This window comes from Heterocephalus glaber, unplaced genomic scaffold (assembly GCF_053883595.1).
Source record: "Heterocephalus glaber isolate CG9 unplaced genomic scaffold, H.glaber_assembly_v1.0 deba00001600, whole genome shotgun sequence".
Lineage (NCBI taxonomy): Eukaryota > Metazoa > Chordata > Mammalia > Rodentia > Bathyergidae > Heterocephalus > Heterocephalus glaber.
This window is the reverse complement of record NW_028258372.1, coordinates 19,611,473-19,638,867: the sequence shown is the minus strand read 5'-3', so window position 1 is coordinate 19,638,867 and position 27,395 is coordinate 19,611,473. Positions and strand designations below refer to the sequence as shown.

The following is a 27,395-nucleotide window of genomic DNA, read 5'->3' as shown; positions in this document are numbered from 1 at the left end:
TTTCCTTTATGTAACATTATTTTTAAAGGGAAGGATAGAGCCAGTGTTGTAAAGAAGTTTGTCCACAGAGTTTTAAAGGGTTTAATGCTTTCTCTAATAGGTTTTTTTTTTTTTTTTTAGTGGAGTATGTTTCTTGAAAAAAGCAGTTTCAAAAACAATATGTATAGGGGCCTGAGATTTAGTTCAGTGGTTCTGCCGCCTGCCTTGCAAGCGCAAGGTCCTGAGTTCAATCCCTGGTACCAGTAAGAAAAAAAAAACAAAAAAACACCAAAACCAAACAATATGTATAATGAAATCCCATTTTTGGTGCAAACAGATCTACCAAAGTACAATAAAAATGTAGAGTAATGTTTAGAAGGGTAGAAATTGAAATGAAATATCGATACTGGTTATTTTTGATTGCTTAGCTATGAGTGATCTTTACTGTAGTTTTACCATTTCTGTTTTCTTTCCCCCTCAGTGTGTACATATTACTCTTCTAATCAGAGAAAACCCCAAAAGTTAAAAAAAATGATGGTCTGGGCTTTAGATATTGTTCAGAGGTTGAATTCTTGCTATGTAGAAGGTCCTGAGTTTGATCCCAAGCACCATTTTTTAAAAAGTGGTTTAGTCAGGAGTTGTGTTAATGAGTTTATTTTGACTTATTTTCAGAAGAGACTTGATAGAACCTACATGGATGCAGCCTGACAGACTGAGCCCACGAGTACACAATTCTCAACCACAACCTCTTGTTGGAGCAGCTGGAAATTTGCTTTCCCATCTCTTGAATCTGGAGCATGTAGGAATTTTGCATAAGGATTTTGAATCTGTCTTACCACCCAAGAAGAATTATAATATGGCTTCAGAACCATTAGTTTTTACACCTCAACCATATCTGACCTCACCAGCTGCTCATTCAGATGCCTTGTTAAAACCTAATGCCAGCCAATATAAGAGTAAATTGGATCGTATTGAAGCCTTGAAAGCAACAGCTGCTTCTTTGTCCAACAGGATTGAATGTGAAGCCAAGAAATTAGCTGGAGCCAATATCAACTATGGGTCAGTGTGGAACACTGAATATGATGTTCAGCAAGCACCTCAAGAAGACAGACTTTGGACCAAGGCTGTAAGTCCACCTGTGAAAGAGGAGACTGAAGACATCTTCTCTGCTCAAATTCAAAAGATGCTGGGAACCTGTGTATCTAATGCAACTTTTGATGATGATCTTCCTGGTGTAGGCAACCTCAGTGAGTTTAAAAAGCTTCCTGAGATGATAAGACCTCAGAGTGCAATATCAAGCTTTAGAATGAGATCGCCTGGTCCCAAGTCAGGAGGGCTGCTAGCACAGATATGTAAGAGGCAGACTGACTCTGCTTACTCTGATATGCAAGCCTGTTCTCAAGAAAAAGCCAAAATGTCTCTTTGTTCCAGCACAGACTCAGTCAGTGAAGAGCCTCTTCTTAGTGAGGGGAGTCTTTCTGAAGAAGAAGAAGTCCAGGAAGGACGGCCCCTTTTGAAGGTTGCAGAAATCTTAAAAGAAAAAGAATTTTGTGCTGGAGAAAGAAATACTTATGAACCCATCAAAGAGTTTCAGAAGGAAGCTGAGAAATTCTTGCCACTTTTGGGGCACATAGGTGGTACACAAAGCAAAGGACCATGGGAAGAATTGGCAAAGGGAAGTCCACATAGTGTCATTAATATTTTTACTAAATCATATCATTTATATGGAAAAGGTGAGAAAAATAAGAAAGGCTTGTACTATCTGTATTTAAGGTAAAATGAGTTTGTAATTTCTTTGTAAGATATTATACTTAGTATGTGGTTTTTATTGTTCATTGCAAGGATAATAGAGATTTATAATCCATATTATTCATCTTCTAAATTATCTACACACTTCACCTGAAGTATTAATAATTTAATCTTTAAATTTTTATTATATAACAATAATTGACTAGTAGTTGTAGAAATTTTTTATCTGGCTTAGAGAAATTCATACATGATTTTCAGGATTTGGCATATGTCAAACACTAGGTTTTCTGTGGTGACAGTTATGTCTTTAAATACAAACTTAAGAATATTACTTAATACAGTAACTTGTGAATCCTTGGAATGTAGTAGTGAAGAATTTAGAGGGGCAATGTAGTAACATTTCTAAAATGGAAACAATTTTGTTATTGTTTGTCAAAACTAATTTATTAGTCAAATTTTGGACAGTTATCTAGCTGTATATTTAAATCCTAAGATAATACCTTCTCATTCCTGAAATCCTACAGCACAATTTTCCTTTTCTGTGATGGACTCAATTCCTTTAAGTTCCTTTCTTTGTTCTTGCTGTTATTGGTGGAGTCTACCCAACTTACACGAATGTAACCTTAGAATTTCCATGTTGGGGATTTCCATACCATTGAGAAAATTTTTTGACAAATTAATTGATTTCATCTGTTTGTCTTATGTTCAACTAGATATCACTATTTTTTCCTGTAATTCGTATTTAGACACTTTATTATTACCTTGCACATTGATCTCTTTTGTTTAGGCACTTATTTCTGTTAGTGGTAATTTTAAATTTTTTAAAAAGTGCTTTTGATGAAAGCAAAGTGCTTAAGTTAACACATGTTTTTTAGTAAGAAAATTTAGTTCTTAAATTCTACATTTTCAGTATGATTTTATAGATATACTGAAATATTTAAAGGTGACATGGTATGTATTTGAGATATGCTTTAAAATAATCAGTGGGGGCAAGGTAGGTAGAGGAATAGCTAGTTTAAATGAAACTAAATTGTTTATTGTTGGTTAGGGTAGGTGATGGATATATTAGTTCCATTATGCTGTTTTACTTTTATACTTTATCTTAGCCAAAAGGCTGAGAAGCGATGTTTTACTTTTTTGTATATTTAACATTTTCCTCATAAAAACTTAAAAATATATTGTTAGAGTAGAAGGTAGATTTGAAGTTAAAAGCAAACTAAACTGCCCCGAAGTCCATGTTATTAGTCTCCATATTATGCTTTGCTTATAATTTTTTGATTTTTACTTTTAACCATGCTTCAATTATTGCTTTTGTCAGGAATTGAAGACAGAGGAACATCAGCATCACAGCCTTTGAATGCCACCACAACCCCTCTAAGCAGTATTTCATATGAGGATGATTTTGTCTCCTCTCCAGGCAGTGGGACTTTGACGGAAAAAACATCACCTCTTGAAACTAAGTAAGAAAATGTCAGCAATGTGGAATAAAGTCTTAGGGGAAAAAAAAAAAAAAAGAGTACACATGTGAACTATGGTCTGAATATTTAGTCAGTTTTTGCTTGTTGAAAGATACGTACAGAAGGTACTGTATATAGACTACTGAGAAGACATGAACTCTGGATCTAGACTGCCTGGGTGTTGTTCCTGGCTTTTGGCTTTTATTTGTACGTATTATTTAACATCCTTATATCTCAATTTCCTTCTCTTTAAAAATGAGGATAACAATAGTACTGTACCTTGGCTGCCTTGTAGAGTTGTTAGGAATATTCAGTGAAATATAAAGTACTTAAAACAAGGCATGGAACATAGTGAGCGGAGTATAGGTTATAAGTCAATCTTTGAGTCTCTAGTTGAGGATAGTACTGGGACACAGTCCTGTGGTATACTAATGTAAGAAGCTTAAGAACCAGTTTTCTGTGATAGAATTGAGGAAGATCAGATGGATAATTAACTCCATTATTCCAAGTTATGAATTATTTTTTTTTTTTAGCTAGAAAAACATCCAGAATTTTACAGAGCTTTAAAAATTAATTACAACAAGGCTGGGAATTTAGCTCAGTGGTGCCACTGCCGGCTTCGCAAGTGCAAGGTGTCCTGAGTTCAATCCCCAGTACCAAAAAAAAAAATTAATTACAACAATTGTAATGGCTACTGTCTTAGTTACTTTTCTCTTATTGCTGAGACAAAATACCTGATACCCACAGTAAAAGGGGGAAAAGTTTACTTAGCTCACAGTTTGTAGAGGTTTTAGTCTATAATCCTCTGGCTGCAAGGCAGGGTGGCATGGCAGACAGGCATCTCAGAGAAGGAACAGTTCATGGTGGGCAGAAGATAGCAAAACAAGCAAGCAAGGGATTTTAATAGCATCTTTCTGCCTCTTTTATATTATATCTAGGCTATGGAGATTAGAGTTGTGCCAAACCTGTCAGTGGACTGATATAGTAACCACACACCCTTAATTCCAGCATCACACACTGTAGATACAGCCACTTCTGAAAAAGCCCCATCTATGACTGTGTGAGACTGTGGGGGGGCATCCAGACACAAGCCATAATATTCTACCCCTGACCCCCCAAAGACTCATACACATTTCTTTAAGCAAAAGACATTTAGTCCATTTCCAAGAGTTGCCAAAGTCCTAACAGTTCCAGCATTACTGAAAAGTCCAAGGCCTAAGTCTCCTCTGAGATTTAAGACAGACTCTTAGCTTCCATCCCCTGTACAAGTGAAAAGAAAGTTAAATACTTCCAACATTCAATGAAATGGCACAAGAGAGACATTACCATTCCAAAAGGTACAAATAGAAGAACACATACACACACATACACACACAGGAGAACATAAAGGAATGGGACCAAAGCAAGTCCAAAATCAGCAGGGCAGACATTAAATCCTGTAGTTCCATGTCCAGCATCTGAGGCAATCTCTGGCAAGATGTGAACTCCAGAGGTCTTAGGTGGCTCCGTGCCTACTGTACTTCCAGTGGTAGTAGCTCCCACACCTTCTGTCTTGGGCCAGCTCTGCTCCATCCTTGCAGTTTTCTTCAGATGATCTATGTTTCTGGCTTCTCCAAACTTCTGGGACCTCCACGGAGGTCCTTTGGCTTCACATTTACTTTGGCTTCACACTCACTGCCCTCTCAGGGGCACACTGCCTGGGTTCCGAGGCCTTCTTCTGAAATCTGGGTGGAAGCCTTCCTGATCTCACAACTCTTGCATTCTGCATGCACCTAAAACTAACACCATATGGATAATACCAAGGTCTGCTGCCAGCTAGAGCAATAGCCAGACTTCCTTCTTTCTTGGCTAGAGTGGTTGAGTGCCTATGAACCAAATCCCAAGGATCAACTTCCCTAGGCTGCTGCCATTCTGGAACATGTCCTCTGGCACTCTCTTCCCAAAGCAAAGTGTTTCACCTTTGCAACTCTGAGGTTGTTTGCAAGGTCTGGAGTCCTGTTGGTTCTTGTGATATCCTTAGGCCATCTTTTCTGTTGTCTTCTGTCATATATCGCTTTTTCTTGCTAGTCTTTTCAGTGACCAATTTCTCCTCTGTTCCATCTTTGCAGGCTGCAGATTTACTGGAGCTTCCTTTCTGGCCAAATTCAAAATGTTTTGAATCATTCTGTTGGGCTCTTTGCTCTTGATTCTCAGCATAAATCTGGCTAAAAGCCCCCAACAGTAGCCATGCTACCACCTCAACATGAAACTGCCTTGAAATTTCTTCTGCAAGGTTAATTAGTCTTCTGCCCTTAATCTTAGTCTTAAGCAGTCTCTGGATACAGACAAAATGCAGAGAAACTTTCTGTTAAACCATAACACATTGTCTGGAGTCTAACAGCCAATGCAGCCCTTCTTCCCAGCACAAACTCCTGATCCTGGTCTTTACCAGCATCATTTCTATCAGCATTCTGGTCTTCTGAGCTCTGACCAGAATCTCCCATCAAGTACAGCCTAAGGCGTTCCAGCTCTGTTTTTTCAGCTGACATCTCCAAACCTTTCCTGACTCTTCCCTTTCCCACAAGCCAGCTCCAAAGGCTCCTAAACCACACGGTGAGGAACAAACAGCAATGACCCCGCTTCTCTGGTACCAAATTATGTCTTAGTTATTTTCTTGTTGCAGAGACAAAATACCTAACACCTTCAAGTTAAGAGAGAAAAGGATTATTTAGCTCACAGTTTCTAGAGGTTTCAGTCCATAATCCGCTGGCTGTAAGGCAGAGTGGCATGGCAGATAGGTGGAGAAACAGTTCATGGTGGACAGAAAGCAAAGCAGGCAAGGGATCTTAACAGCATTTTTCTGCCCCTTTTATGTTATATGTATGCTCCTGGAATTAGGGTAGTGCCAAACCAATAAGTGGACACATTCTAGTAATCACATTCTAGATCCAGCCACCTCTGAAAAAGCCCCATCTATGACTGTATGAGTCTTTTGGGGGACATCTAGACACAAGTCATAACACCTAGTAATTATTGAACACTTAATGTGTAAGACACTGAGAAGCCTGAGGGACTTTACCTGTATTAACTCATTTTCATAACCTGATGTGGAAAGTGTTTTTGTTATTACTCAGTTTTAGAAAGGCAGCTGAAACACAACAGTTACTTTTACAGTCACTGCTTTTTTACCCACATGAATGAGACTTAGCTAGAGAAAATTTCCTCCCTAAATTTTTTATGGTATAAATTAATCTATAATTATTCATTCAATATGTTTTATATACCACAATTTGTAATCTATATACAATTATTAGATGATCTTATGAAAATTAGTTAAATCTAGTTAAATTAACATAAATAGTTTTATTGTTTTATTTGAAATGTTTTTTAACTTGCAGTTCTAGGGATTGAACACAGGGCCTTGTGCAGGTTAGGCAGGTGCTCTTCCATTGAACTATATCCTCAGCCCAGATATGGGTATTATTAAAATTTTGACATGAAAGGCATAATTAAAAATTTTGAGCTCTAAAGGAACAATTTTTTTTTTTTTTTAGTGCTGGGGATGGAACCCAGGAATGCACTACCACTGAGCTTTATTTATATATATATATATATATATATAATTATTATTATATACATATATACATTTTTTTTTTTCCAGTACCAGGGATCAAACTCAGGACCTTGCACTTGAGAGACAGGCGCGGTGCCACTGAGCTAAATCCCCAGCCGTTATATTTTTTATTTTGAAACAGGGTCTTGCTAAGTTGCTCAGGTTGGCTTCAAAATTGGCCATGCTTTTGCTGAGTAGCTGGGATTACAGATGTGTAACACCATACCTAGCAAGGTTACATTTCTAAATAAAAACATTTTAATGATTTAATTGTGTTTACATTTAATACCCTTAATCAGTATGATTTGATGCATTTTATATCTGGTTAAAATAGAACATACTAAGCTTTTGTCTTCTATAACATTATTAGATAGAAAAATAGTTATACAATTAAAAATTATAGATTCTACTGCCTGCCTCGCAAGCACAAGGTCCTGAGTTCGAACTACAATACCAAAAAAATTATAGATTCTAATAGAAATTGCACCCACCTTTTCTAGTATTTGACCTATTTTTTTCTCTTATATGTCAAAAATATTAGTTTTTATTGGTGTCACTTCAGCAAGCAACTCATTTGAGATTTTTCTCAATTATGAGACTTCTGATAGAGAAAAAAGTAAAATGGAAGCCATCTTAGGATTTAGTTAAATTTTTCTTGTAATTAAAAAAGATTTTTAAAGATGTTTAGATTTAGGTACATTCAAAGAGTTTTTTTTTTAAACTTACAAAATGTTTAATATGAAAATGTACAGAACTTGATGTTTTCATCATAGTAAAACAGGCCCTTAGGAGAGGAGGAAAAGATGTCTGCTGAACAGCCATTACTTATACTAATTCCAAGACTTATAATGAGATGATCCTATTTCCTCACATCCTAATAATATGTTGTCTTTAGTTGCCATCCTACACTTTAGCTTATCACATGATTCATAAAGGGATCAAATCTCCACACTATTTGGTCATCTGTCGTAATTTAATTTAAATGACAATTTCTTATGCATACATTTTTAGCTCTAGAGGCTGACCTTTGCTCACGGTGCCCACTCTGCAGGCTCAGAGTGCTTTTTTTTTTTTTGGTACTGGGGATTGAACTTGGGTCCTTGCGCTTGCAAGGCAGGCGATGGAACCACTGAGCTAAATGCCCAGCCCCAGAGTGCTTTGAAATAGAATTCATGAGCTCTTTCAGACTTTTTTTTAACCACTATTATTTCCTCTTTGACAGTATTGGTGGCAGCAATTTAGGCATTCAGGAGGACCATTCTAGCAGAAAGTCGGCCTGTGATCTTTCCTGCATGGATGTTGCCTCCCAGCATTCATCAGGAGCCCAGTCAGTCGCATCATCTCATTCATCTACTTCTTCAAAAGGAAAGAAAGGAAAAAAGGAAAAAACAGAATGTAAGTGGAATTCTGCATGATGACTTTTCTACTAACAGTTATTTCATGGTAGTGATCTAAAATTATTATTTGATTCCATAAGAAATTAGAGGAATTTCTTTATGATGGTATAATTAGCTTTCATATTTATTATTGTAATATATACCTTTTGAGGTATAATGTAAATCTTTTTCTTAATACAAAAGGCATGATTTAAAAAATTAAGAATTACAGATAAACACTCATCCAAGAAATACAAATCCCTCATGATCATTCTGTTCAGAAATGACTACTATGAATACTTTCGGTGCCTGTTTTTCTAGTATACACATAAAACTGCACATATATAAACATGTGCACACACATGCTTTTACTTAAAAAGCAAATGCAAGTAATATTGCTTTGCAACTGCAACTCAGAGTTTAAAAAAGTTTATAGTACTCTTGGTGGCAGATGCCTGCAATTGCAGCACTCAGGAGGCTAAGGCACAAGAATTGCTGTGAGTTCAAGACCAGCCTTGGCAAAAGAAGCTCAGCTGGTCCCAGCACCCGGAACGAAGCTCCCCTGCTGCCATCCCAAGCTCCTAGGGCAGAGAAGGTGAGCCGCGTGGGTGCCAGAAGCACCCCCTCCCGTGGAAATGAGAAGACATGTAAACAAGTCTCAAAAACAGACTTCTGCATCACCTACAGCAACCCCAAAGGGAAATGAGATGGAACACTCTGATACTCAACCACCTGAACTCTCTGAACTGGCAACAAAAGAGGATCTGGGAAAAATGAAATCAGAAATAATTACTCAGATAACAGCAAAGATTTTGCTCATGGTGCAAGACATGATTCATAAATCTAGAGAGGACACAGATAAAAAAAATAGAGGATCTGAGGAACATGATGGAATCCCAACATAGGAAACAAATGGAATCCATAAAACAGATACAAACAGATTTCCGAGAGATTAAAAACTCCATCGAAAGTCTGCACAGCAGAATGAACCAATGTGAGGACAGAATTTCAGATATAGAAGAAAAGATTGCAGTTAGAGACCAGGAAAAGAAAAATTGCCTTAAAATTGTAAAGGACCACGAGAAATCAATTCAGCACCTGCTAGACGATGCAAAGAAGAATAACATAAGACTGAATAGAGTCAATGAAGAAACAGAGAGTGCAGATGCCTTAAAAAAACTCTTCACAGAAGTGATGGCAGAAAACTTCCCAAGCAGGGGAAAAGAACTTGACATACAGATAAGTGAGGCATATAGGACTCCAGCTAGCCTTAATCAAAAAAAAATCTACACATAGGCATATAATAGTTAGGATTCCAGAAAGCCAACAGAAGAACAAAATTCTACAAGCAGTGAGAGAAAAGAAACAAATCACATACAAAGGAAAGCCCATCAGAATCACAGCAGACTTCTCAATGCAAACCCTCAAGGCAAGAAGAGCTTGGAGTGATGCATTTCAAGCTCTAAAGGAAAACAGCCTCCAACCCAGATTGATGTACCCTGCAAAACTATCTTTCAAAATGGATGGAGAAATAAGATACTTTCGTGACAAAGAGCACCTCAGGAACTTCATGAATACCAAACCAGCAGTCCAAACAATTTTAGACAATACCCTAGGAAAAGACAGTGAGGATCACAACCCCAGGAAACCCAGCAGAATAAATCCATTGGGCTTGACAAGTTAAACGCAAAGGGGGAGAATCCAACAAAAAGAAAAAGTCATGACAAGGCTTTTAAAACTTTGAACTTCATCTCCCTAATGAGTGTATAATTCAATCTTATTATTGTACTGATTAGTATTTTTCTGATTCTAGAGTTGCACACCATTCCTTGTGCTATACTGGCTATTTATCATCTTATGTCTTCTACATTTTAATTGGGTTGTCTATTAATGAGCTCTAAGAATTCTTTATATATTCTGGTCATAGGTTATATGTATTATAAATATGGTCTGTTTAAGGACTACTTTTCATTTTAATGTTGTCATTTAAAGTTCTAAATTTTGATGGAATCTCATTTATCAATTTTTTTCTTTTATGTATCATGTTTTTTGTATCCTAGGTAGTTCTTGCCTACCCTGAATTCATAAATATTTTCCCTTATAATTTCTTTTTAAAGTTTTATACTTTTAGGCTTTCTTATTTAGGTTCATAGATCCCTTCAAATTATTTTCATGTATGGAAAAAAAGGTTGAGGTTAATTTTTTATATACAGATACCAGGTGCTCTAGTGCCGTTTGCTGAAAACACTATCTCTTCCTCAGCTCTTGAATTGAGTTTATATTCTATAAAATCCTAATGTTCAATAATCTTCAAAACTCAGTGGACCATATATGTGTGGTTCTATTTCTACATTCTCTGTTTTATTCCAGTGATCTATATGTCTTTCCTTTCACCAACACTGCCTTGATTACTGTAGCTTTAGAAGAAGTCTTAAAATTAGGTACTAAATGTCTTACAACACTGTTTTCGTTTTTGTTTTTAACTTTTCTAGGTCCTTTGTACTCCTACATAACTTTTAAATTTCAATATCCAAGTCTTCATTTATAGCAAGTATACACAGACCTGAATTTTTATATATACCTTGTGTTTTCTAATCCTGCTAAATTGAAGTACAAGTTCTAGGGGCTTCTAGAGATTTCTTAGTATTTTCTCTGTAGATGATCATTTCATCTACATATAAAGCTGTTGCTTCTGCCGTGCCAATCTTATCCTAGTTGTGTCATTTTATTGCTAGACTATTTTGGTGGGGACTAGGTTTCAGAGTTTAATGGACAGATAAAGAGTAAGCATATCTGCCCTTGGTTCCCCACCTTAAGGAGAAAGCATTGTATCTTCTCCATTTATATAAGGCATTCTCGTTGGAAATATGGAGTACATGTCTTTAATCTGTTGAGAAGGTTCTGTTCTACTTCTAGTCTCCTGATAGCTTTTACCATGAACAGCTGTAGAATTTAGTCCAATACTTTTTCTCCAACTAGTGACAGAATCATATGGCTTTTTCCTTTCCTCTGTTTAAATGATGACTTTTGGGGTGGATCTTCCAATGCTGAACCAACACTGCCATCCCTATAACAAAACCATTTTCTACATCCTGCCAGATCTGACTTTTAATAGTTTGTTTTGTTAAACAAATCTCTATCTATATTCATACTTTTTTCTTCTATTATCTTTATCCAGTTTTAGGATTAGCACAATGTTGAGTTCCTAAAATGAGGGGAGAAGTGTTCCTTCTGTTTTCTGCTTTAATTTTTTGATATAATTTATCATTTAGAATATATATGAGCCTGCTGTTTTCATATAGGTAGGTTTTCAAGCTAGGAATATACTTTCTTTAATAGGTGCTATTCAAATTTTATATTTCCTCCAGAGTTAGTTTCATTAGTTTGTCTTCCAAGGTACTTCTTAGAAGTTGTCAAATTTATTTCAAAAAAGATTTTTGTAATATGCTTTCTATATCCTTTTAAATTCTGTAAAATCTGTGGCAATGTCTCCTAGATCTTAATATTGTAATTTAAAAATTGTATAACTGATATTGTGTAACAGGAAGAAAAGGTCTAAAAGAGCAGGGGAATTGGGAGGGGTAGGGAAGGAAAAAAGGGAAAGGAAAAAATATGAGAAGAGGCTAAAAAGTGGAAACAAGGTCTTTGCAAATAGGGAAGGGTGGAGGAGGTGAAGGGAGGGCAAGGGAAGGGGAACAAAATAAGAACCAAGATACTCATGTGAAGGTACAAGATCCCAATGATGAATGTAACTGTATTTTATACCGAAAATGTACTAATAAACTTAATGGGGAAAAAAAAAAGACCAGCCTTGGCTACATAACAAGTCAAGGCCAGCTTGAACTATATGGCAAGACCTTATCTCAAAACAAAACAAAAATTTATAGTATATTATACACATCTCTGAGCATCATTGACTAATTTTTATATAGGCCTATATTTGAGGGGAAAGAGGATTATGCAAAAGCTTCTTAAGCATACATTATGACCTCAGGCTAGGGAATGATTTTCTTCCAAAATTGTTTCTTCTAATTGTAAAGATAAATTCTGCTCATTGAGTTACAAAAAAAAAAGTGTTGAGAGGATGTAAGAATAGGGGAAAGCAGTAGGGCGAAGATACGAGTGTAGAGCACTGTATTTGAAAATAAAAAATTCCCTGTTATCCCTTTACGTAGAGATAATCAATGTTAACATTTTAAAAATTGTAACATATACACAACATAAAATTTGTCATTATAATCCTATTCACGTGTACAATTCAGTGATATTAGGTACACATTTAGTCATTCAACCGTCACTGCTATCTATAGCAAAAACTGTTTCATCTTCCCAAACTGAAACTTTGTGTCTATTAAACAATGCCTTTTCATTCCTCCCTTCTCCGGTCTTGTAACTACCGTCCTGTTTTGTCTCTGAATTTGACTACTGTAGCATTTTGTAGTGTTCTTTAGGGATCAGGCTTATTTTACTTAGCATAATGTGTTCAAGGTTCATCTCTTGTATCATCTCTAGTATGTATCAGAATTTCGTTTTTTGGGGGGCAGCGGTTTGAGACAGTCATTCATGCTGTGTAATTCAGGCAGGCCTCAAACTCAAGGTAAACCTCCTTCTTCAGCCTCCCAGATGCAAGGATTACAGGTGTGTGCCACCATGCTCAGCTCAGAGTTGCTTTTTAAAATTTTCTTTGTTTTGTTTTTTTTAATCTCTCTTAGTAACTCTAATATTAGAAATCAGCTTTATAAGAAATTTACTCTACAGGGTTGGATTCATTCACTGGAAATGTTCAAAATTCACTTGTTGATGAGGAAAAAGTACAGTCCAGCTCAGAACATGGTTCCCATCAAGGAAAGAAATCTGGGACCAGTAACAAACTTTCTGTTAAAGATTATGAGCAGACTCTCGACACTGATGGTACTTTGGAAGAACTTTCTGGGCATTCTGTGAGGTAAAGTAATGTATTTATGCAGTTAATTTAAAAGAAAAATTTTTTATTAGTACATGTTTATAGTACATAATATTTACATTCCTTGTAGGGGATTGTACATGCACATAGTAATCTTAATTCCTTTTTTCTTTGCCTTTCCTTTTCCTCTTGGTTCTCTTCACCCATCTCTTAATCTTCTTAGTTTTTTATTTTTATTTTTTTGGTACGTTTGTAGTACATAATGTTTACATCCCTTGTGTGGAGTTTGTACATGTACATAACACATCTTAATTTTTTTCTCATCCCCTATCCCTCCCCTTTCTCCTGCTCTCTTCATCTCTTGATCCCCTTTCCCTCTGAGAAAGAGCTATCTCCCTACTTCTTATCTATCTTTCATTTTGCTTTTTTTTTTGGTACCAGGGATCGAACTCGGGTCCTTGCACTTGTGGGGCAGGCAGCGATACCACTGAGCTAAATCCCCAGCCCTTATTTTGCTTTTTATTTATTCTTTGGATATTTTTATACTATAATTCATAGATAACTAAAGTTGCAATGTCATTGGTATTCAGATACTGTAATTCATATATAACTAAAGTTACCATATTATTGTTGAAAGACTCCTCTTGATAAATTTCACATTGGCAGTTAATTGTGCATGTTTGAGCTACTATGAAATTTTATACTTTCTAAATAGTTTTTGTTCATATCTCTAGACTTTGTATTTTAGAATGTAGTCACCTTTTATCTAAACTTTTATACCTTCTCCTTCAGGAATTCTCCACCTCAAACACAATCACCCAACTTGAAAGCCATTACTATAGTCTTCTTTTCACTGAGCATCTGGCTTTCTTTGGATACTTTGAGAGGTTGATTACCCTGTAGATCAACTGTAAGAAGCTAATTTTATTTGAATTGTTCTTACTGGACTACCACAGAGTATCTCATTTTTTGCCTAGAAATTTTGCTTCCAAACTCTAGCTGTATTTTTCCACCCTTTCAATACGACTATTTAACATCCTTTTGGTCTCATTGAAATTACCTCTTTTAAACTTTTTTCTCTTGCTCAACTTAAACAGATTTTGAAGTCTCACTGTTACTGGAACTTGTGTACTTTGTGTTTTCCCCTTGACTGTTTAATGTTATATATTACATGCATACATGTTCCACGTAACCTTCAGTTATTGCTTTCTGTATAGTTCTTGTGAATTCATTCACATGGTTTTTTATCCTCTGCAGTGGTCTTGTCCTTTCTGGAAATTAAGGCTCTGAGATTGATTTTTTTTTAAGTAACTGTATGCTTTTTCTAATACTGTGTCACACACAAGTAACTATTTGTAATGCTTTCATATTATATGATTAATACTATCATTGCTGTATTTATTTGTTTATTTATTTTGGTACCAGGGATCGAACTTGGGTCCTTGCATCTATGTAGCAGGCAGCGAAACCACTGAGCTAAATCCCTGGCCCTCATTGCTGTATTTAAATTTTAATTTGTCAATGATTTTATGATTTAGAAAACTTTACCCTCCCCCCCACAACACCCCATGGTACCAGGTATCAAACTCGGGACCTTGTGCTTGCAAGACAGGTGGAGCACCACTGAGCTAAATCCTCAGCCCTAGAAAACTTTACCTTTTCTTAAGAGATACTATGATGATTTACTTTGGGAAAATCTACAAAGTTAAACATTCATAAAATATAGGCTCCATAGCCAAATAAGTTTGATAAATGCCCCATATTATAGTTTAGGTCCACTTCCCTACTCGTGCAAGTCACAGTAGGTAAAATAATTTGAAACTTTGATAAAGAGAAACAAAAGATTTAAAAATTTTTGTTTAACTTGTGGGGTTTTTTTTCTTCATAACTTTATTTGGCTATAGACACTCTCTGTTCATAAGCCCTTCCCTTTTTAATTTTTGGAAAACTTAATAAAATAATTGAAAATACACTTTTGAAAATACTAGTCTAAGGGAATCTTCTGTGAAAAGCAAATATAAATTCATCTTGTAAAACAATAAGGTAAGATACTTTGTTTGATATTGTGTTGAAATTTAAAATGACTATTCTTTTTTAGATTCTGTAAATGAAATCGATAGACTATTAGAAATACAGTAGTTCTCTTTATTTTCAGCTTTGTTTTGGATGATTTCAGTTGTCTGTTGTCAGTTATAGATCAAAAATATTAAATGGAAAATTCAAGAAGTAAAAGATTCATAAGTTTTAATTTATCTACCATTCTGATGTGAAATATGACATCCAGCTCCCCTACTCTCATATGAATCATCCCTTTGCCGAATGTATTGACAGGGTATATCCTCCTTGCCCTTAGTCATTGATGAGTAGGTAGCCATCTTGGTTGTTATATTGACCATCGTTATTATGATAATGCTTATGTTTATGTAAACCTTATTTTATTTAGTAATGGCCCCGGAGCTGGCATTTCAGATATGCCAAAGAGAAGTTTGATTTTGTTTCTTTTTAAGTGAAAAGGTAAAAGAGCTTGATTTAATAAGAAAAGGGAAAAATTGTATGCTGCAGTTGCTAAAATCTAAAATAAGAATGAATTTTTTATCCATGAAATTGAGAAGGAAAAAGAAATTCACAGTAGTTTTGCTGTCACATCTCAAACTGCAAAAGTTTATGTTTCTTTTTTTTTCCTTTCTTTCTTGGTACCCGGGTTGAAACTCAGGACCTTGTGTCTGCGAGGCAGGTGCTGAGCCACTGAGCTACATCCCTGGCCCTTCAAACTGCATAAGTTGCAGCCAGAGTGCAATAAGTGCTTTTAAAGTGGAAGAGACATTAAATTTGTGTATATGAGGAAACCTAGTATATATTCCCTAAACCATCAACAGGAAATTAAAGGTCTTGATAAACTAACGTCTCTCAAAACTACTGTTTATTTTATTTATTTGGTTTTTTTAAAGACAAGGTCTCACTATATAGTTCAGGCTGGCCTTTAACTCACTATGTAGCTCAGGCTAGCCTTGAACTCCCAGCAGTCCTCTTGCCTCAGCCTTCCTAATCCTGGGATTATAAGTATGCTCCACCATGCCTAGCCACTGCTCAAGACTACTTTTATTCAGATATTTTTCATGTTGGATAGAAGATAAATTTTTACCTTTGAGAACCATCTTATAATTTATCAGAAGCCAAAAGCTAACTTATTCAAGTATACTGTGCTAAATACTTTATGGAGTATCTTTGAATAATTTATTCAGTAAATATTCAATGCAAGGCAATGAGAAATGATGCCTCTAATGTGCTTACTTTCTCAAGGACAGGTTAAACAGGTGCCTTTGTTCAATTAAATGCCTTAAGAGTTGTTAAAATCCCACTCTTACAAAATTAGTGTTCAGGAAAGAGATATATTAAAAGCTATATATAAACATGAACATAGATTATTTAAACATGAATAGTATGAAAATGATTTTTCTGTGATTTTTTTCAGTTAACAAAAGAGAATGACAAGTATTGTCATTTAATTTTTAATACAAAATGATGTTTTATTCTATTTCAGGGACTTTTTTTTTTTGATGCCGGGAATCAAACTCAGGACTTTGCGAGGCAGGTGCCAGAAACACTGAGCTAAATCCCCGGCCCTCAGGGACATACTTTAAAAATTTATAAAATGTCTTTTACATACGTTTGTATTTTTATTGCTATATTGCTTCATACTTCAACAAGTGAATGATGATATATGTGCTTTGTAGAAGAAGGAGTTAAATCCCAATTTAAGAGACCCCCCCACACAAACCTTTGCATTTTATTTAGGGTAGAATTTGCGGTTAGCTTGTTCAACACTATAAATCTAGCAGTTATAGAAATATTCATAGTCATTTGTTCAGCATAATGATTATGTTGAATGAATACATGCTTTTTAAGGCTAATGTTGGTAAAGAAAGTAATGTGTGTTACAAATTGTTTAGCCAAAAGTAGTTCCTTTCTCTAATGTTTTTATGAAACAAAACTTCTAGTGTCTCATCAGACAAGGGAAGATCTCAGAAAACTCCAACTTCGCCTCTATCTCCAAGTTCCCAGAAATTGACACAGTTTGACCTTCCAGGAACTTCATTGGAAAGATCTAAGTCTTCTGTAATAATACCTCCAACTACAATAGGATGTAACCCTAATGCAGCTTTCATTGATGGGAACCTGGCTACCAGCAGAACAATGACAGAGATGGCTTCCGCACCAGGCAAGTAGATCCATGCTGTTACAGTTTTTAAAATAAAGTGTTACATGTTTTACCCCTGAAACTGCCTTTTCTTTCAGTTGAGCCATAGAGATGTTATTTCAACTAAATATCATTATTCTTTAAAGTAGTAAATAAAAACTGTACAGGAAATTAAATATTAAAAATCATGACATTTAATAGTGACCATTTTTTCCCATGTTGTCAGATTAGTTAAAATACACTTGAAAAATATATCCCATCTTTATACTTCTGGATGATTTTGAACATATGTATGTATACACATGTTCATGCCACACACTCATAAAAGAAGTAACTATTAAAATGTATCAGTAAGTCAGTATCTTTTCAACAAAGAAGAGCAGACTTGTTTTGACTCATAGAAATAAATTTAATAAACCTGAGGCATAATTTCATGTAAAGTTTTCCCTTTGACAATTTTTGTGCACACCAGGTTCTAAGCGATTTTCTCCTGCTGGCCTCCAACACCGTATGGCAGTAGAACTGAGTTATCTGAATGCCATTGAGGAGTCAGTGCGCCAACTGTCAGACATAGAAAGAGTTCGAGGCATTTCACTTGCTCAGCAGGAGAGTGTGTCTCTGGCTCAGATTATAAAGGTATTTGTGGACTTTTCTACCTTTGTGTGTGTGTGTGTGTTTTCTTTTTTATTTTCTGGGGTTTTTCTCTTTGCTATTTAAAATAGTCTTGATGAGTTTTTAGATAAACTTTTTTTGGTACCGGGGATTGAACTCGGGTCCTTGCGCTTGTGAGGCAGGCAGCGGAACCACTGAGCTAAATCCCCAGCCCTAAATAAACTTTTAAACTACCAAATTAAAAAAAAAAAAAATCTGCCATATATAGGACCTATATAAGTAACCCTGTGTAAAACTATCATATAGAATACTAAAAAGAATATTAAAGATACAGTTTTGGACAGGAGAAAAATAAAATAATCATTCTTTCTCAAGAACTTTGTTTTCCATGTTTTATCCTTTGTTTTTCCCTTTTGTGCTATGGATTGAACCCAGGTTTTTGCATATGCTAGGTAAGCACTCTACCACTAAGCTACACCCCTAGTCCTTATGCTTTGTTTTATCATAGTGTGAAAATTAATCAGCCATTCTGAATATTTTCTGTTTTCATTGACAATCAAAAATGGCTAAGTTGTTTTAATGCTTTATTTGTACCAAGCCAAAAAATTTTTTTGAGATCCACATGTTTGATAAAGTCAGGATAATGTGTACTTTTCCTTACCAAACAAAAACCTGCTGGAAAAGGAGTAGTGCTCCTCAGTGGAGCGCTATTGATATAATTTTTTAAACATCTGAGGTATTGTTTAAGATGGTTGTAATTTGTATTTGTGGTTGTAATCTGTATTTTGTAATGAGGTGGGTCATCCTTTTGTGTATTTATTGACCATTCCATGTATTTTCTTTTATGAATATCTGTTCAGATCTTTTGCCCACTTGGATTATCTTTTAATTACAGAGTTATAGGAGTTCTTGGTTCATTCTGCTGCGTAGGCTTTCGATGGAGTTTTTAATCTCCTGGAAATCTGTTTGGATCTGTTTTATGGATTCCGTTTGTTTCCTATGTTGGGATTCCATCATGTTCCTCAGATCCTCTATTTTTTTATCTGTGTCTTCTCTAGATTTATTAATCATGTCTTGCACTATGGGCACAATCTCTGCTGTTATCTGAGAAATTATTTCAGATTTCGTTTTTTCCAGATCCTCTTTTGTTGCCAGTTCAGGGAGCCCAGGTGGTTGAGCATCAGATTGTTCTGTCTCGTTTCCCTTTGGGGTTGCTGTAGGTGATCTGGAAGTCTGTTTTTGAGGCTTGTTTACGTGTCTTCTCATTTCCATGGAGGCGGGGGGGCGGGTTATGCTTCTGGCGCCCACCTGGCTCACCTTCTCTGCCCTAGGAGCATGGAATGGCAGCGGGGGAGCCTCCTCCTGGGTGCTGGAACTGGCTCACCTTCTCTGCCCCTAGGAGTTCTTTATATATTCTAGAAACAAATCCTTTTCACATGTATTTCAAATGCTGTAACCCAGTTCTTGGCTTACCATTTTATCATTTAAACTATCTTCTAGTGAAGAAAGTAGGTATTTTTATTTTTTATTTTTTTTGGTACTGGGGATTGAACTTGGGACCTTGTGCTTGCAAGGCAAGTGGCGGAATCACTGAGCTAAATCCCCGGCCCAAGAAAGTAGGTATTTTTACTTTTGATAAAATCCTGTTTTTAACCTTTTGTCTTTTGTAGTAATGCCTTCTTTTTTTCTAAGAAATCTTTGCCTACCCTAAGATATTGAGTTATCAGAGATACTCTAAAGTTTTTAGTTTTAGCTTTTGTATTTGTGTGAACCAGTTAATTTTGGGGTTTGATATGAGCAAGGAGTAAAAGGTTATGTTTCTTGTATATGGATATTCTGTTGTCTTATTATCATTTTCTTGAAAAGACTTAAATTGTACTAGCATATTCATCAATGATTAAGTAACTGCTTCTGTGTAGGTCTGTTTCTAAACTTTGTTCTTTCCTGTTGATCTGTTTGCTTGTCCCTAATGACAGTACCATATTGTATTTATTATTATGGTTTTATGGTGAATGTTGAGATCAGGATATAATTTCTCCAACTTTGTTCTTTTTCAAAAAGATTTTGGTTATTCTAGATGTTTTATATTTTCATATAATAGTTAACATTGTATGGAATAATGGCATGAAAAGGAGACCTTTCGGAGGGCAGCATTTTAAATGACACTTCCCCTTCAAAGTCAAATTAAAACAATCAAAATTATCCATGAGGCATAATCTTTATTTTTATATATAGGACATATTTTTATCTCTTCTAAGAGTTAAATGTTAATGTTTTTACTTTATAATTAGCTTTTTGGTATCAATTTTTAGTCCTACATGCCTTGGAAATTTTTTGTATTACTACAGTATTTGATATACAGTATATGGTCATTAAATATTTTTTATAAATAATAAATAGCTGATGACTATACTACTTACTGTCTTTCTTTTAGACTGTAGTTGGTTCCTCTAAATCATTTGTGTTACAAAGATAGCATTGTGAGCCACATGTGGTGACATTTACCTGTAATCCCAGTGATTCAGGAGGCTTGAGGTGAGGATCATGAATTTGAGGGCAACCTGTGCAACTAAACAACACCCTGACTCAAAAAGGAAACATAGCATCATGTTAATTATAGTCACTGTGCTAAAAGTAGTTTAATGTTTTAGAATTAATATTTGATCTTTTTTTATTTCTTGAAGGCACAGCAGCAACGCCATGAAAGGGATTTAGCTCTTTTGAAAATGAAGGCTGAACAAGAGGCTCTGGAATGTCAAAGACAATTAGAAGAAACCCGGAACAAAGCAGCTCAGGTAACATAGCTTGCAGCAAGTACTGGACCTCTTAACCTACATTGTGGCATTCTTTTATTATATATTAGTAAGAAAGATGTGGATAATTACATTTTAGTACTTTCTATGGAATAATTTCATTTTTCAACTTGATTCTTGTAGCAGCCCTTTAGTAAAGACTGATTTCCAGTTTAAAGAAGTGAGAGTTGAGGGAAATGGTAGTTACTAGTTTACAGACACATTAACTGGAGTTACAATTTCAGCTGTGAAATCCAAGTTGTAGTCTTTTTTTAATAAAATAGTTGATCCATGAAACAAATTTATAAATTAAAACTAATTTGGATGGATAGAAGGCTGAAACCCAAGTTCTTTTTATTGTCTCCTTTCATTTATAGGTCCATGCAGAATCATTACAGCATGTGGTAAAATCACAAATGGAAGTAACAGAAGTCCTTCAGGAAGCAGCTTGTAAAATAACAGCTCAGCAAACAGAGACTGCTCGCCCTACCACAGATGTGCCTCACCAGATCTGTGAGGTGAGAGCCAAGGAGACCTCTTTTTTGTTGTTGTTCTTTTGGTTGATTTGAGTAACTTGGTCTTGCCAGTAATGGCTTCTGTCTTCTAGCAAAAGTATAAGACTTTTTTTTTTTTTTTGGTACTGGGGATAAAACTCTGGACCTTGCACTTGCGAAGCAGGCACAGCGCTACTGAGCTAAATCCCTGGCTCACCAAACTATTTTTTGTTTTTTGGTACCGGGGATTGAACTCGGGTCCTTGTGCTTGCGCAGCAGACGGCGAAACCACTGAGCTAAATCCCTGGCCCAGAAGTATAAGACTTTTAATGGGGCCTTTTTGAAATAAGCAGCACCATTAATTACAGAGTGTTGTACATATGAATGTTAAAGAGGTAGAAAAAAGATGAACTCTAATTTCTGTCTTCTTGTAACTTTTTTAGTAAAGTATCAACATTATTGATGTGTAATCTATAAACAATACAGTGCATACATTTTAAGTACATATATAGTACATATATAATATGTATGACCCTATAAATACCACTCTAGTCAAGAATAGAATATTTTTGTCACTCTAAAAAATTCCTTCATGCCTCTTCAGTCCCCAGTCTTAGTCTGTGGAAGTCAATATCTGCTTTGCATGATGATATTTCATTTGTATCCAGAATGACATTAGTCAGTGTCTTTTTTTTTTTTTTTTTTTTGTAACTGGTGATTGAACTCAGGACCTTGTGCTTACAAGGCAGGTGTTGTGCCACTGAGCTAAATCCCTGCCCCTAGTCAGTGTCTTTTAAAAAATTGTACCAAGAGTAAAGCCAAAAATACTGTAGTTTCATTGTATTCCGTATAAAGGATATTATAATCTGTTGATAAGAGCTTCATTTGATTTTACCAGTTATAATTTTTAAACAAGTTAAGACTATGAAATGCGTAATAAGAATACATGAATCAGGGCCAGGGATTTAGCTCAGTGGTTTCGCCGCCTGCTGTACAAGTGCAAGGTCCTGAATTCAATCCTCGGTACCAAAAAAAAAAGAATACATGAATCTACAAATGTTAAGTACTGTGGGGTTGTACAAATAAATATACAATTGAGTCTTCTTTCTCAAGAAAATTTTAATGTAATACACAATATTAACAAAATATTTCGAAAACAGTTGAAGGAATAGCTCACAACAGTAATTGAATAACTATCAAATAAATGATAGATATGGCAGTTGCAATAGTGTTAAGAGTAGGGCAAATGTACTTCAGATTGTAAGAAAAGCTTTAGAAGGTAAATAATAATTGAGTTGATTCTTAGAGGAAGGCTTATTATATGGCTTGCAGGTTTTCTACCTAATTTGTAGTTTGTTATAGCGGGTAAAGTCTTAGATCCACTCTATTTGTGTAAGATGAGTTTCTTGGGACTCAGGCTAGATGAGTTCCCAACAATATTTCGTCTGTTAGTGGCAGAATTTGCTTGCTTTCAATCTAGTGATCTTCCCAAGACACTGCTCCCTCTCCGTTCCTCTATAACATGATCTTTTATATCTACTTTTCTCTTTGTTGTGTGTTCATATTTAGATGGCAGAGTTGACTCGAACACATATCTCAGATGCCATCACTGCCTCAGGAGCTCCCCTTGTGACACTATATGACCATCAGCGGCAACACTTTCCAGATTTCATGAAACAACTGAGGACCAGAGCTGAAACAAATAGGTTAATATTTATTCATCAGATATGTCATGAATGTCTGTTATGTTCTAGGCCAGTGATGGCAAACCTTTTAGAGCTTTCAATGATACAAACAGTCCACTGTGGCACACATGTCATAGGTTCATCACCACTGTTCTGGGCACTCTGCTGGGTGCTTGGAATGGAGGTATAGGCTTATAGCCTAGTGTGGAAGTTAAACATTGTGAAAATATTCAGTTAAGTGAAAAAACACTTAAAAACTCAGGTAAGTGTTATGAAGGCAAGGAACACATGTCTCAGATAAGTAACACTAGACTTTGAATATTCTGGGGGTACAAGGAGTCAGAGAAAGTATTCCTGAGGAAGTAAACCTGATAGTGAGATCTAGTGGATGAGTCAGTGATATAAAAAAGGTAAAGAATAGGCAGATCAAAAGCCCTGAAAGGGGCAGGGAATAGTGCTGCATGCTAGTAATCTCAGCATTGTAGGAGGCTAAGGAAGGAGGGTCATAAGTTCTAATATAATCTGAGCAATCTGTCTCAAAAAACAAAACAAAAAAAGCCTTGAAGGAAGAAAGAACATGACATATTGAAGAAAAAGTAGATCAATTTAACTTGGAGGGATAGAGCAAAGAGAATGGTATGAAGTGATGTCTCAGGTGGAACCTTGCAGTTTTGGGGGTTGGAGGTTTATTCTAGGAACAAAGAAAAGTTATTAAAGAGTTTATTAGATAGAGCTGGGCAACACGGTCATGCTTGTATATATGGATTTTTTTTAAAGAGTCGTATTTTCACTTTCTCTAATACATAGATTTTAAATCTCTGTTTACATTCATTGATACTAGGAGTGATTATGTGTTGATATCCTTTAAGCAGAATGTATTCCTTATGTATTGTTAGGACCTTTTCAATTATTGAATGTCTTTCTTAATACAGTTATTTTTTAACTTCTATGAATTCCAGATTTATCTCATATAAACAGTCTTTAAACTCTTTCTTTTATTGGAGACTAAATGTTTAATCATTTATTTTCTTTGTAGGATAAGCCAATCAGTTTCACACTCTCAGAGTAAAGAAGGGACTCTTGACTCAAAACATCAGAAGCATTCCCCTTCATATGATACTTATTCTGAATCATCAAGATACAAGAATCATGATCGAAGGTAAAGAAAGTACTATCTGGTAAACTCTGATAATGACTTAAACATTGCTTTTCCTTGACTTTTTTTTTTGCCCTTGACTTCTTAATCTTGTTTCTGTAAATGGAACAATACCTGCTCTTTTAATGCTAGCTTCCCTTGTTTAATTAGCTAATTAACAAAATATTTTGCATGTATAATAATACAGCTACTGTTCATTGAGAACCTAGTTGTATAAGCACTGTGTAAGTTGTTTCCCCTTAATCTTTAAGGCAGCCTTCCAAGGCAGATTATGTTATATTCATAAATTAGGGAACTCAGGTGCATGGAAATGTTAAGAAAATCACCAAGGTCACATATATAATGACACACCAATGAATTAAACCTTAACTTATCTGGCTACAAAGCCAGTTTCAACTTCATGTCCCTTTGACTTCAAAACTCTTGCTGTTTGCTGCCTTTTATTTTAACTTTATGACTTTATTAGAAGATTTATCTTTTTAGAAACATTAAACCAGATAATTAGATTATATACTGATAAATACTATTATATAAATACACACAAAAAAACTTGTAAACGTAGGAATAGAAGTGGGGGCTGGGGATTTAGCTTGGTGGTTCTGTCACCTGCCTTGAAAGTGCAAGGTCCCAAGTTTGATCCCTGGTACCAAAAAAGAAAAAAAACTTCCAACATAGGAACAGAAGTGACCAGAGCTTCCTTGAGGATGAGGAGAGGAGGGGTCCATGAAGACTTCACAGGAATGACCCTTGGACTGAGTTCAGAAATTAGTAGTTCATTAGGCAAACAGAGAAGGAAAGACATTTCAGAGAAGAAAATAGCATGTGCAGAGGATCTCAAACCCTGAATCAAGATAAGTTTCTAATATCCTTTAAAATTTTTAAATACTTTTTTTTTTTTGGTACCAAGGATCGAACTCAGGACCTTGCACTTGTGAGGCAGGCATGCAGGCATGGTACCACTGAGTTAAATCCCCGGCCTTTAAATACTTTTTAATGAATGAGTAAACCAAAAACAACACGAGGAAGAAGGAAAACATATGGGGGAATACTGTATATGTTTAGTTTGTTAGCAAAAGAATAGGCTAAATTAAAAGTTTATTAGGCATTTGGATACTTGAGACTTAATGTGAGGGGAAAGACAAAGCCAGTGATAATAGATTTGAGATTCAATCTAGATAACAGTAATAAGGAAGTAAAAGATACACAGGAAAACTTATCAAGGTGGGAAGAAAAGCAAGTGAGAGTAGAATGATGGAATATAAGAACAGTGACTTGTTATTTAATATTTGACATAATTTCAGGCTTTCAGAAAAGTTGCAAGAATACAGCAAGGTCCTCAAATACCTTTCATCCAGATTACTGTAATGATAACAAATGTTAATATAAAGTTTTACCACATTTTCTTTAGCAAGTAGAGCTTTTAAAGAAAGTAGAGGTCGGCGGGGGATTTAGCTCCGTGGTTTTGCTGCTTGCTGCATAAGCGCAAGGACCCGAGTTCAATCCCTGGTACCAAAAAAAAAAAAACAAACAAAAAAGAAAGTAGAGGTCAGCACTATGTAATATTACAGAGAAAAAATTATTGATTGGATTTGACAGTTAGGAATTTAAGTAGAATTTACAGTTAGAGAGTTAGGTAGAGAACAGTTCCAGTACAAGTATTGGGATGTAATCAGATTATGATAAATTATGATGTTAATGAAAGGAAGTTGAAATAGCGAGCGACCTTTCCAGAAATTTCCTTTATTTTCCCAGAAATGAAAGGAAAAAAGGGAGTGATTACCCAGGAATAGTGGTTGCCTAGTAAAATGATTTCAAAATGAAACCTTCTTTCTCATATTCATCTTTTTCAAAATAGTTTATTCTCAGATGTATGTCTACTTACTTTTTATGTTTTATATGGCATTTTTCTTTGTTTCGTATCTCAATTATACAGCATAGTCCTTTAGTCAAATAAATTTAGTTTGTTTGAAGTTGTGATCCTTATTTAATTGCTTTTTTGTTTGTTTACATAATATCCATAAACAGAAGTAGTAGTAGTAATAGCCATAAAGAAAGTCCTTCAGCTCTATCTTGTAAGGAAAATGAGAAGAGACTTCATGATGAAAAGATGGAGAGTTCAATTGATGAACAGGTTCAAACTGCTGCAGATGATTCTTTACGAAGTGATAGCATTCCATCTCTTCCTGATGAAAAAGGTAACTTTCCTTATAATGTTCATTATCATTTTTATCAACACTAGAGGAAAAGGTGATCTTTGTTAGAAAGTGGCAAATAACTTGACTAAATTGTCTTATAGTATTTTGTGGAAAGTAATATTTAACTAAGATTTCTAAGCACAGTAGTGAAAGAGTAGCCTAGTTTCTCTTTACTGCTTATAGTAAAGGAATTATTAAGCAAAAAAATTCTGAATTTGAAGACTTAGAAAATTCTCAGCAGATCCGTATTGCAAAAAAGTGAGAAAGCATGCTCTAGAGAGAATACTAAGGATGTGGTTAGACGGTCACTCTGCAAAGAGATTACCCATGGATTTTATCACCCACCTCAGCAGACACCAGGAATAGAGATGGGATTTTACCAACAGAGATGCTGCTAATTTGACTAAAAAAGGCAGGATGGAATAAAGGGGGCCCTTTAGACTTCTGCAATTCTATAGAACAGAACACTAGAGCTTCCCTATTGCAAACATATGTATCCTTCAAGAATGACTTCCAAGGGCCGGGGATTTAGCTCAGTGGTGCTGCGCCTGCCTCGCAAGCACAAGGTCCTGAGTTTGATCCCTGGTACCAGAAAGAAGAAGAGGAAAAAAAGGATGACTTCCAGGGCAATTCACAGATTAGGAAGGTTGCTGCTGTAACCACAGGCCCAGATGGCAAGACTGCCTACTTGGTTCCAGAAGATGAGGGAGTCTCTCTCTCTCCCCCTCTCTCCCCCTCTCCCCCCCTCTCCCCCCTCCCCCTCTCTCCCCCTCTCTCCCCCCTCTCCCTCTCTCTCCTTTTCTTTCTTTCATCAGTAAGAAATTTACTTGCTTTTTCAAAATCCAAACGATGGCATTGTCCAGAAAAATTTAACACATTTATGATTGTTATAAAGTTGAACTGTTGAAACTTTTTCGATTATTCTGACTGAATTAGTGTTTTACATCCCCACTTTTATATTAATAATTTATAGTAAATGAAGTTAGGAACATGCCAATACCTAGTTTTAGTCTCCTGTTTTTCTACTTGTAATCATATATTTAGGTTCTTTGGATCCCATGGTGGAAAATATCTAATGTTCAGAACTGGCAATAACAGGAGGAATTTTGTGTATGTTGAGGATGAAGTGTTTCCTGTTATACTAGCTTCTTAAGCACATTCTCTGTGTATACCATGTGCTAGTTGGATGTCTTTTGCCGTAATGGTT

The 27,395-nt window shown here is 35.6% G+C and overlaps 2 protein-coding genes across 10 annotated transcripts in view; one reads left to right on the top strand and one right to left on the bottom strand.

Moving 5' to 3' along the window:
- The window catches only part of Cep350 (centrosomal protein 350), a 171,732-nt gene that overhangs the window by 60,957 nt on the left and 83,380 nt on the right, over positions 1-27,395 (top strand). For all 8 annotated transcript variants that reach the window (XM_087194408.1, XM_087194406.1, XM_087194407.1 and 5 more), the window contains 11 exons: positions 652-1,712; positions 3,047-3,188; positions 8,000-8,172; positions 12,912-13,098; positions 17,055-17,275; positions 17,727-17,890; positions 20,551-20,661; positions 21,036-21,176; positions 22,722-22,858; positions 23,874-23,996; positions 26,019-26,188. In XM_087194408.1, the coding sequence (XP_087050534.1) occupies positions 652-1,712; positions 3,047-3,188; positions 8,000-8,172; positions 12,912-13,098; positions 17,055-17,275; positions 17,727-17,890; positions 20,551-20,661; positions 21,036-21,176; positions 22,722-22,858; positions 23,874-23,996; positions 26,019-26,188 (2,630 nt within the window). The remainder of the gene's footprint in view (positions 1-651; positions 1,713-3,046; positions 3,189-7,999; positions 8,173-12,911; positions 13,099-17,054; positions 17,276-17,726; positions 17,891-20,550; positions 20,662-21,035; positions 21,177-22,721; positions 22,859-23,873; positions 23,997-26,018; positions 26,189-27,395) is intronic.
- The window catches only part of LOC147823126 (uncharacterized), a 156,749-nt gene that overhangs the window by 56,845 nt on the left and 72,509 nt on the right, over positions 1-27,395 (bottom strand). Inside the window, exon 3 of one of the 2 annotated variants that reach the window (XR_015444569.1) lies at positions 26,056-26,228. The exons of the other annotated variant lie outside the window; for it this stretch is intronic. The gene's annotated coding sequence lies outside the window, so the exon portion shown is untranslated. Of the gene's footprint in view, positions 1-26,055; positions 26,229-27,395 lie in introns of those variants that run through there. 2 annotated transcript variants of the gene reach the window in all.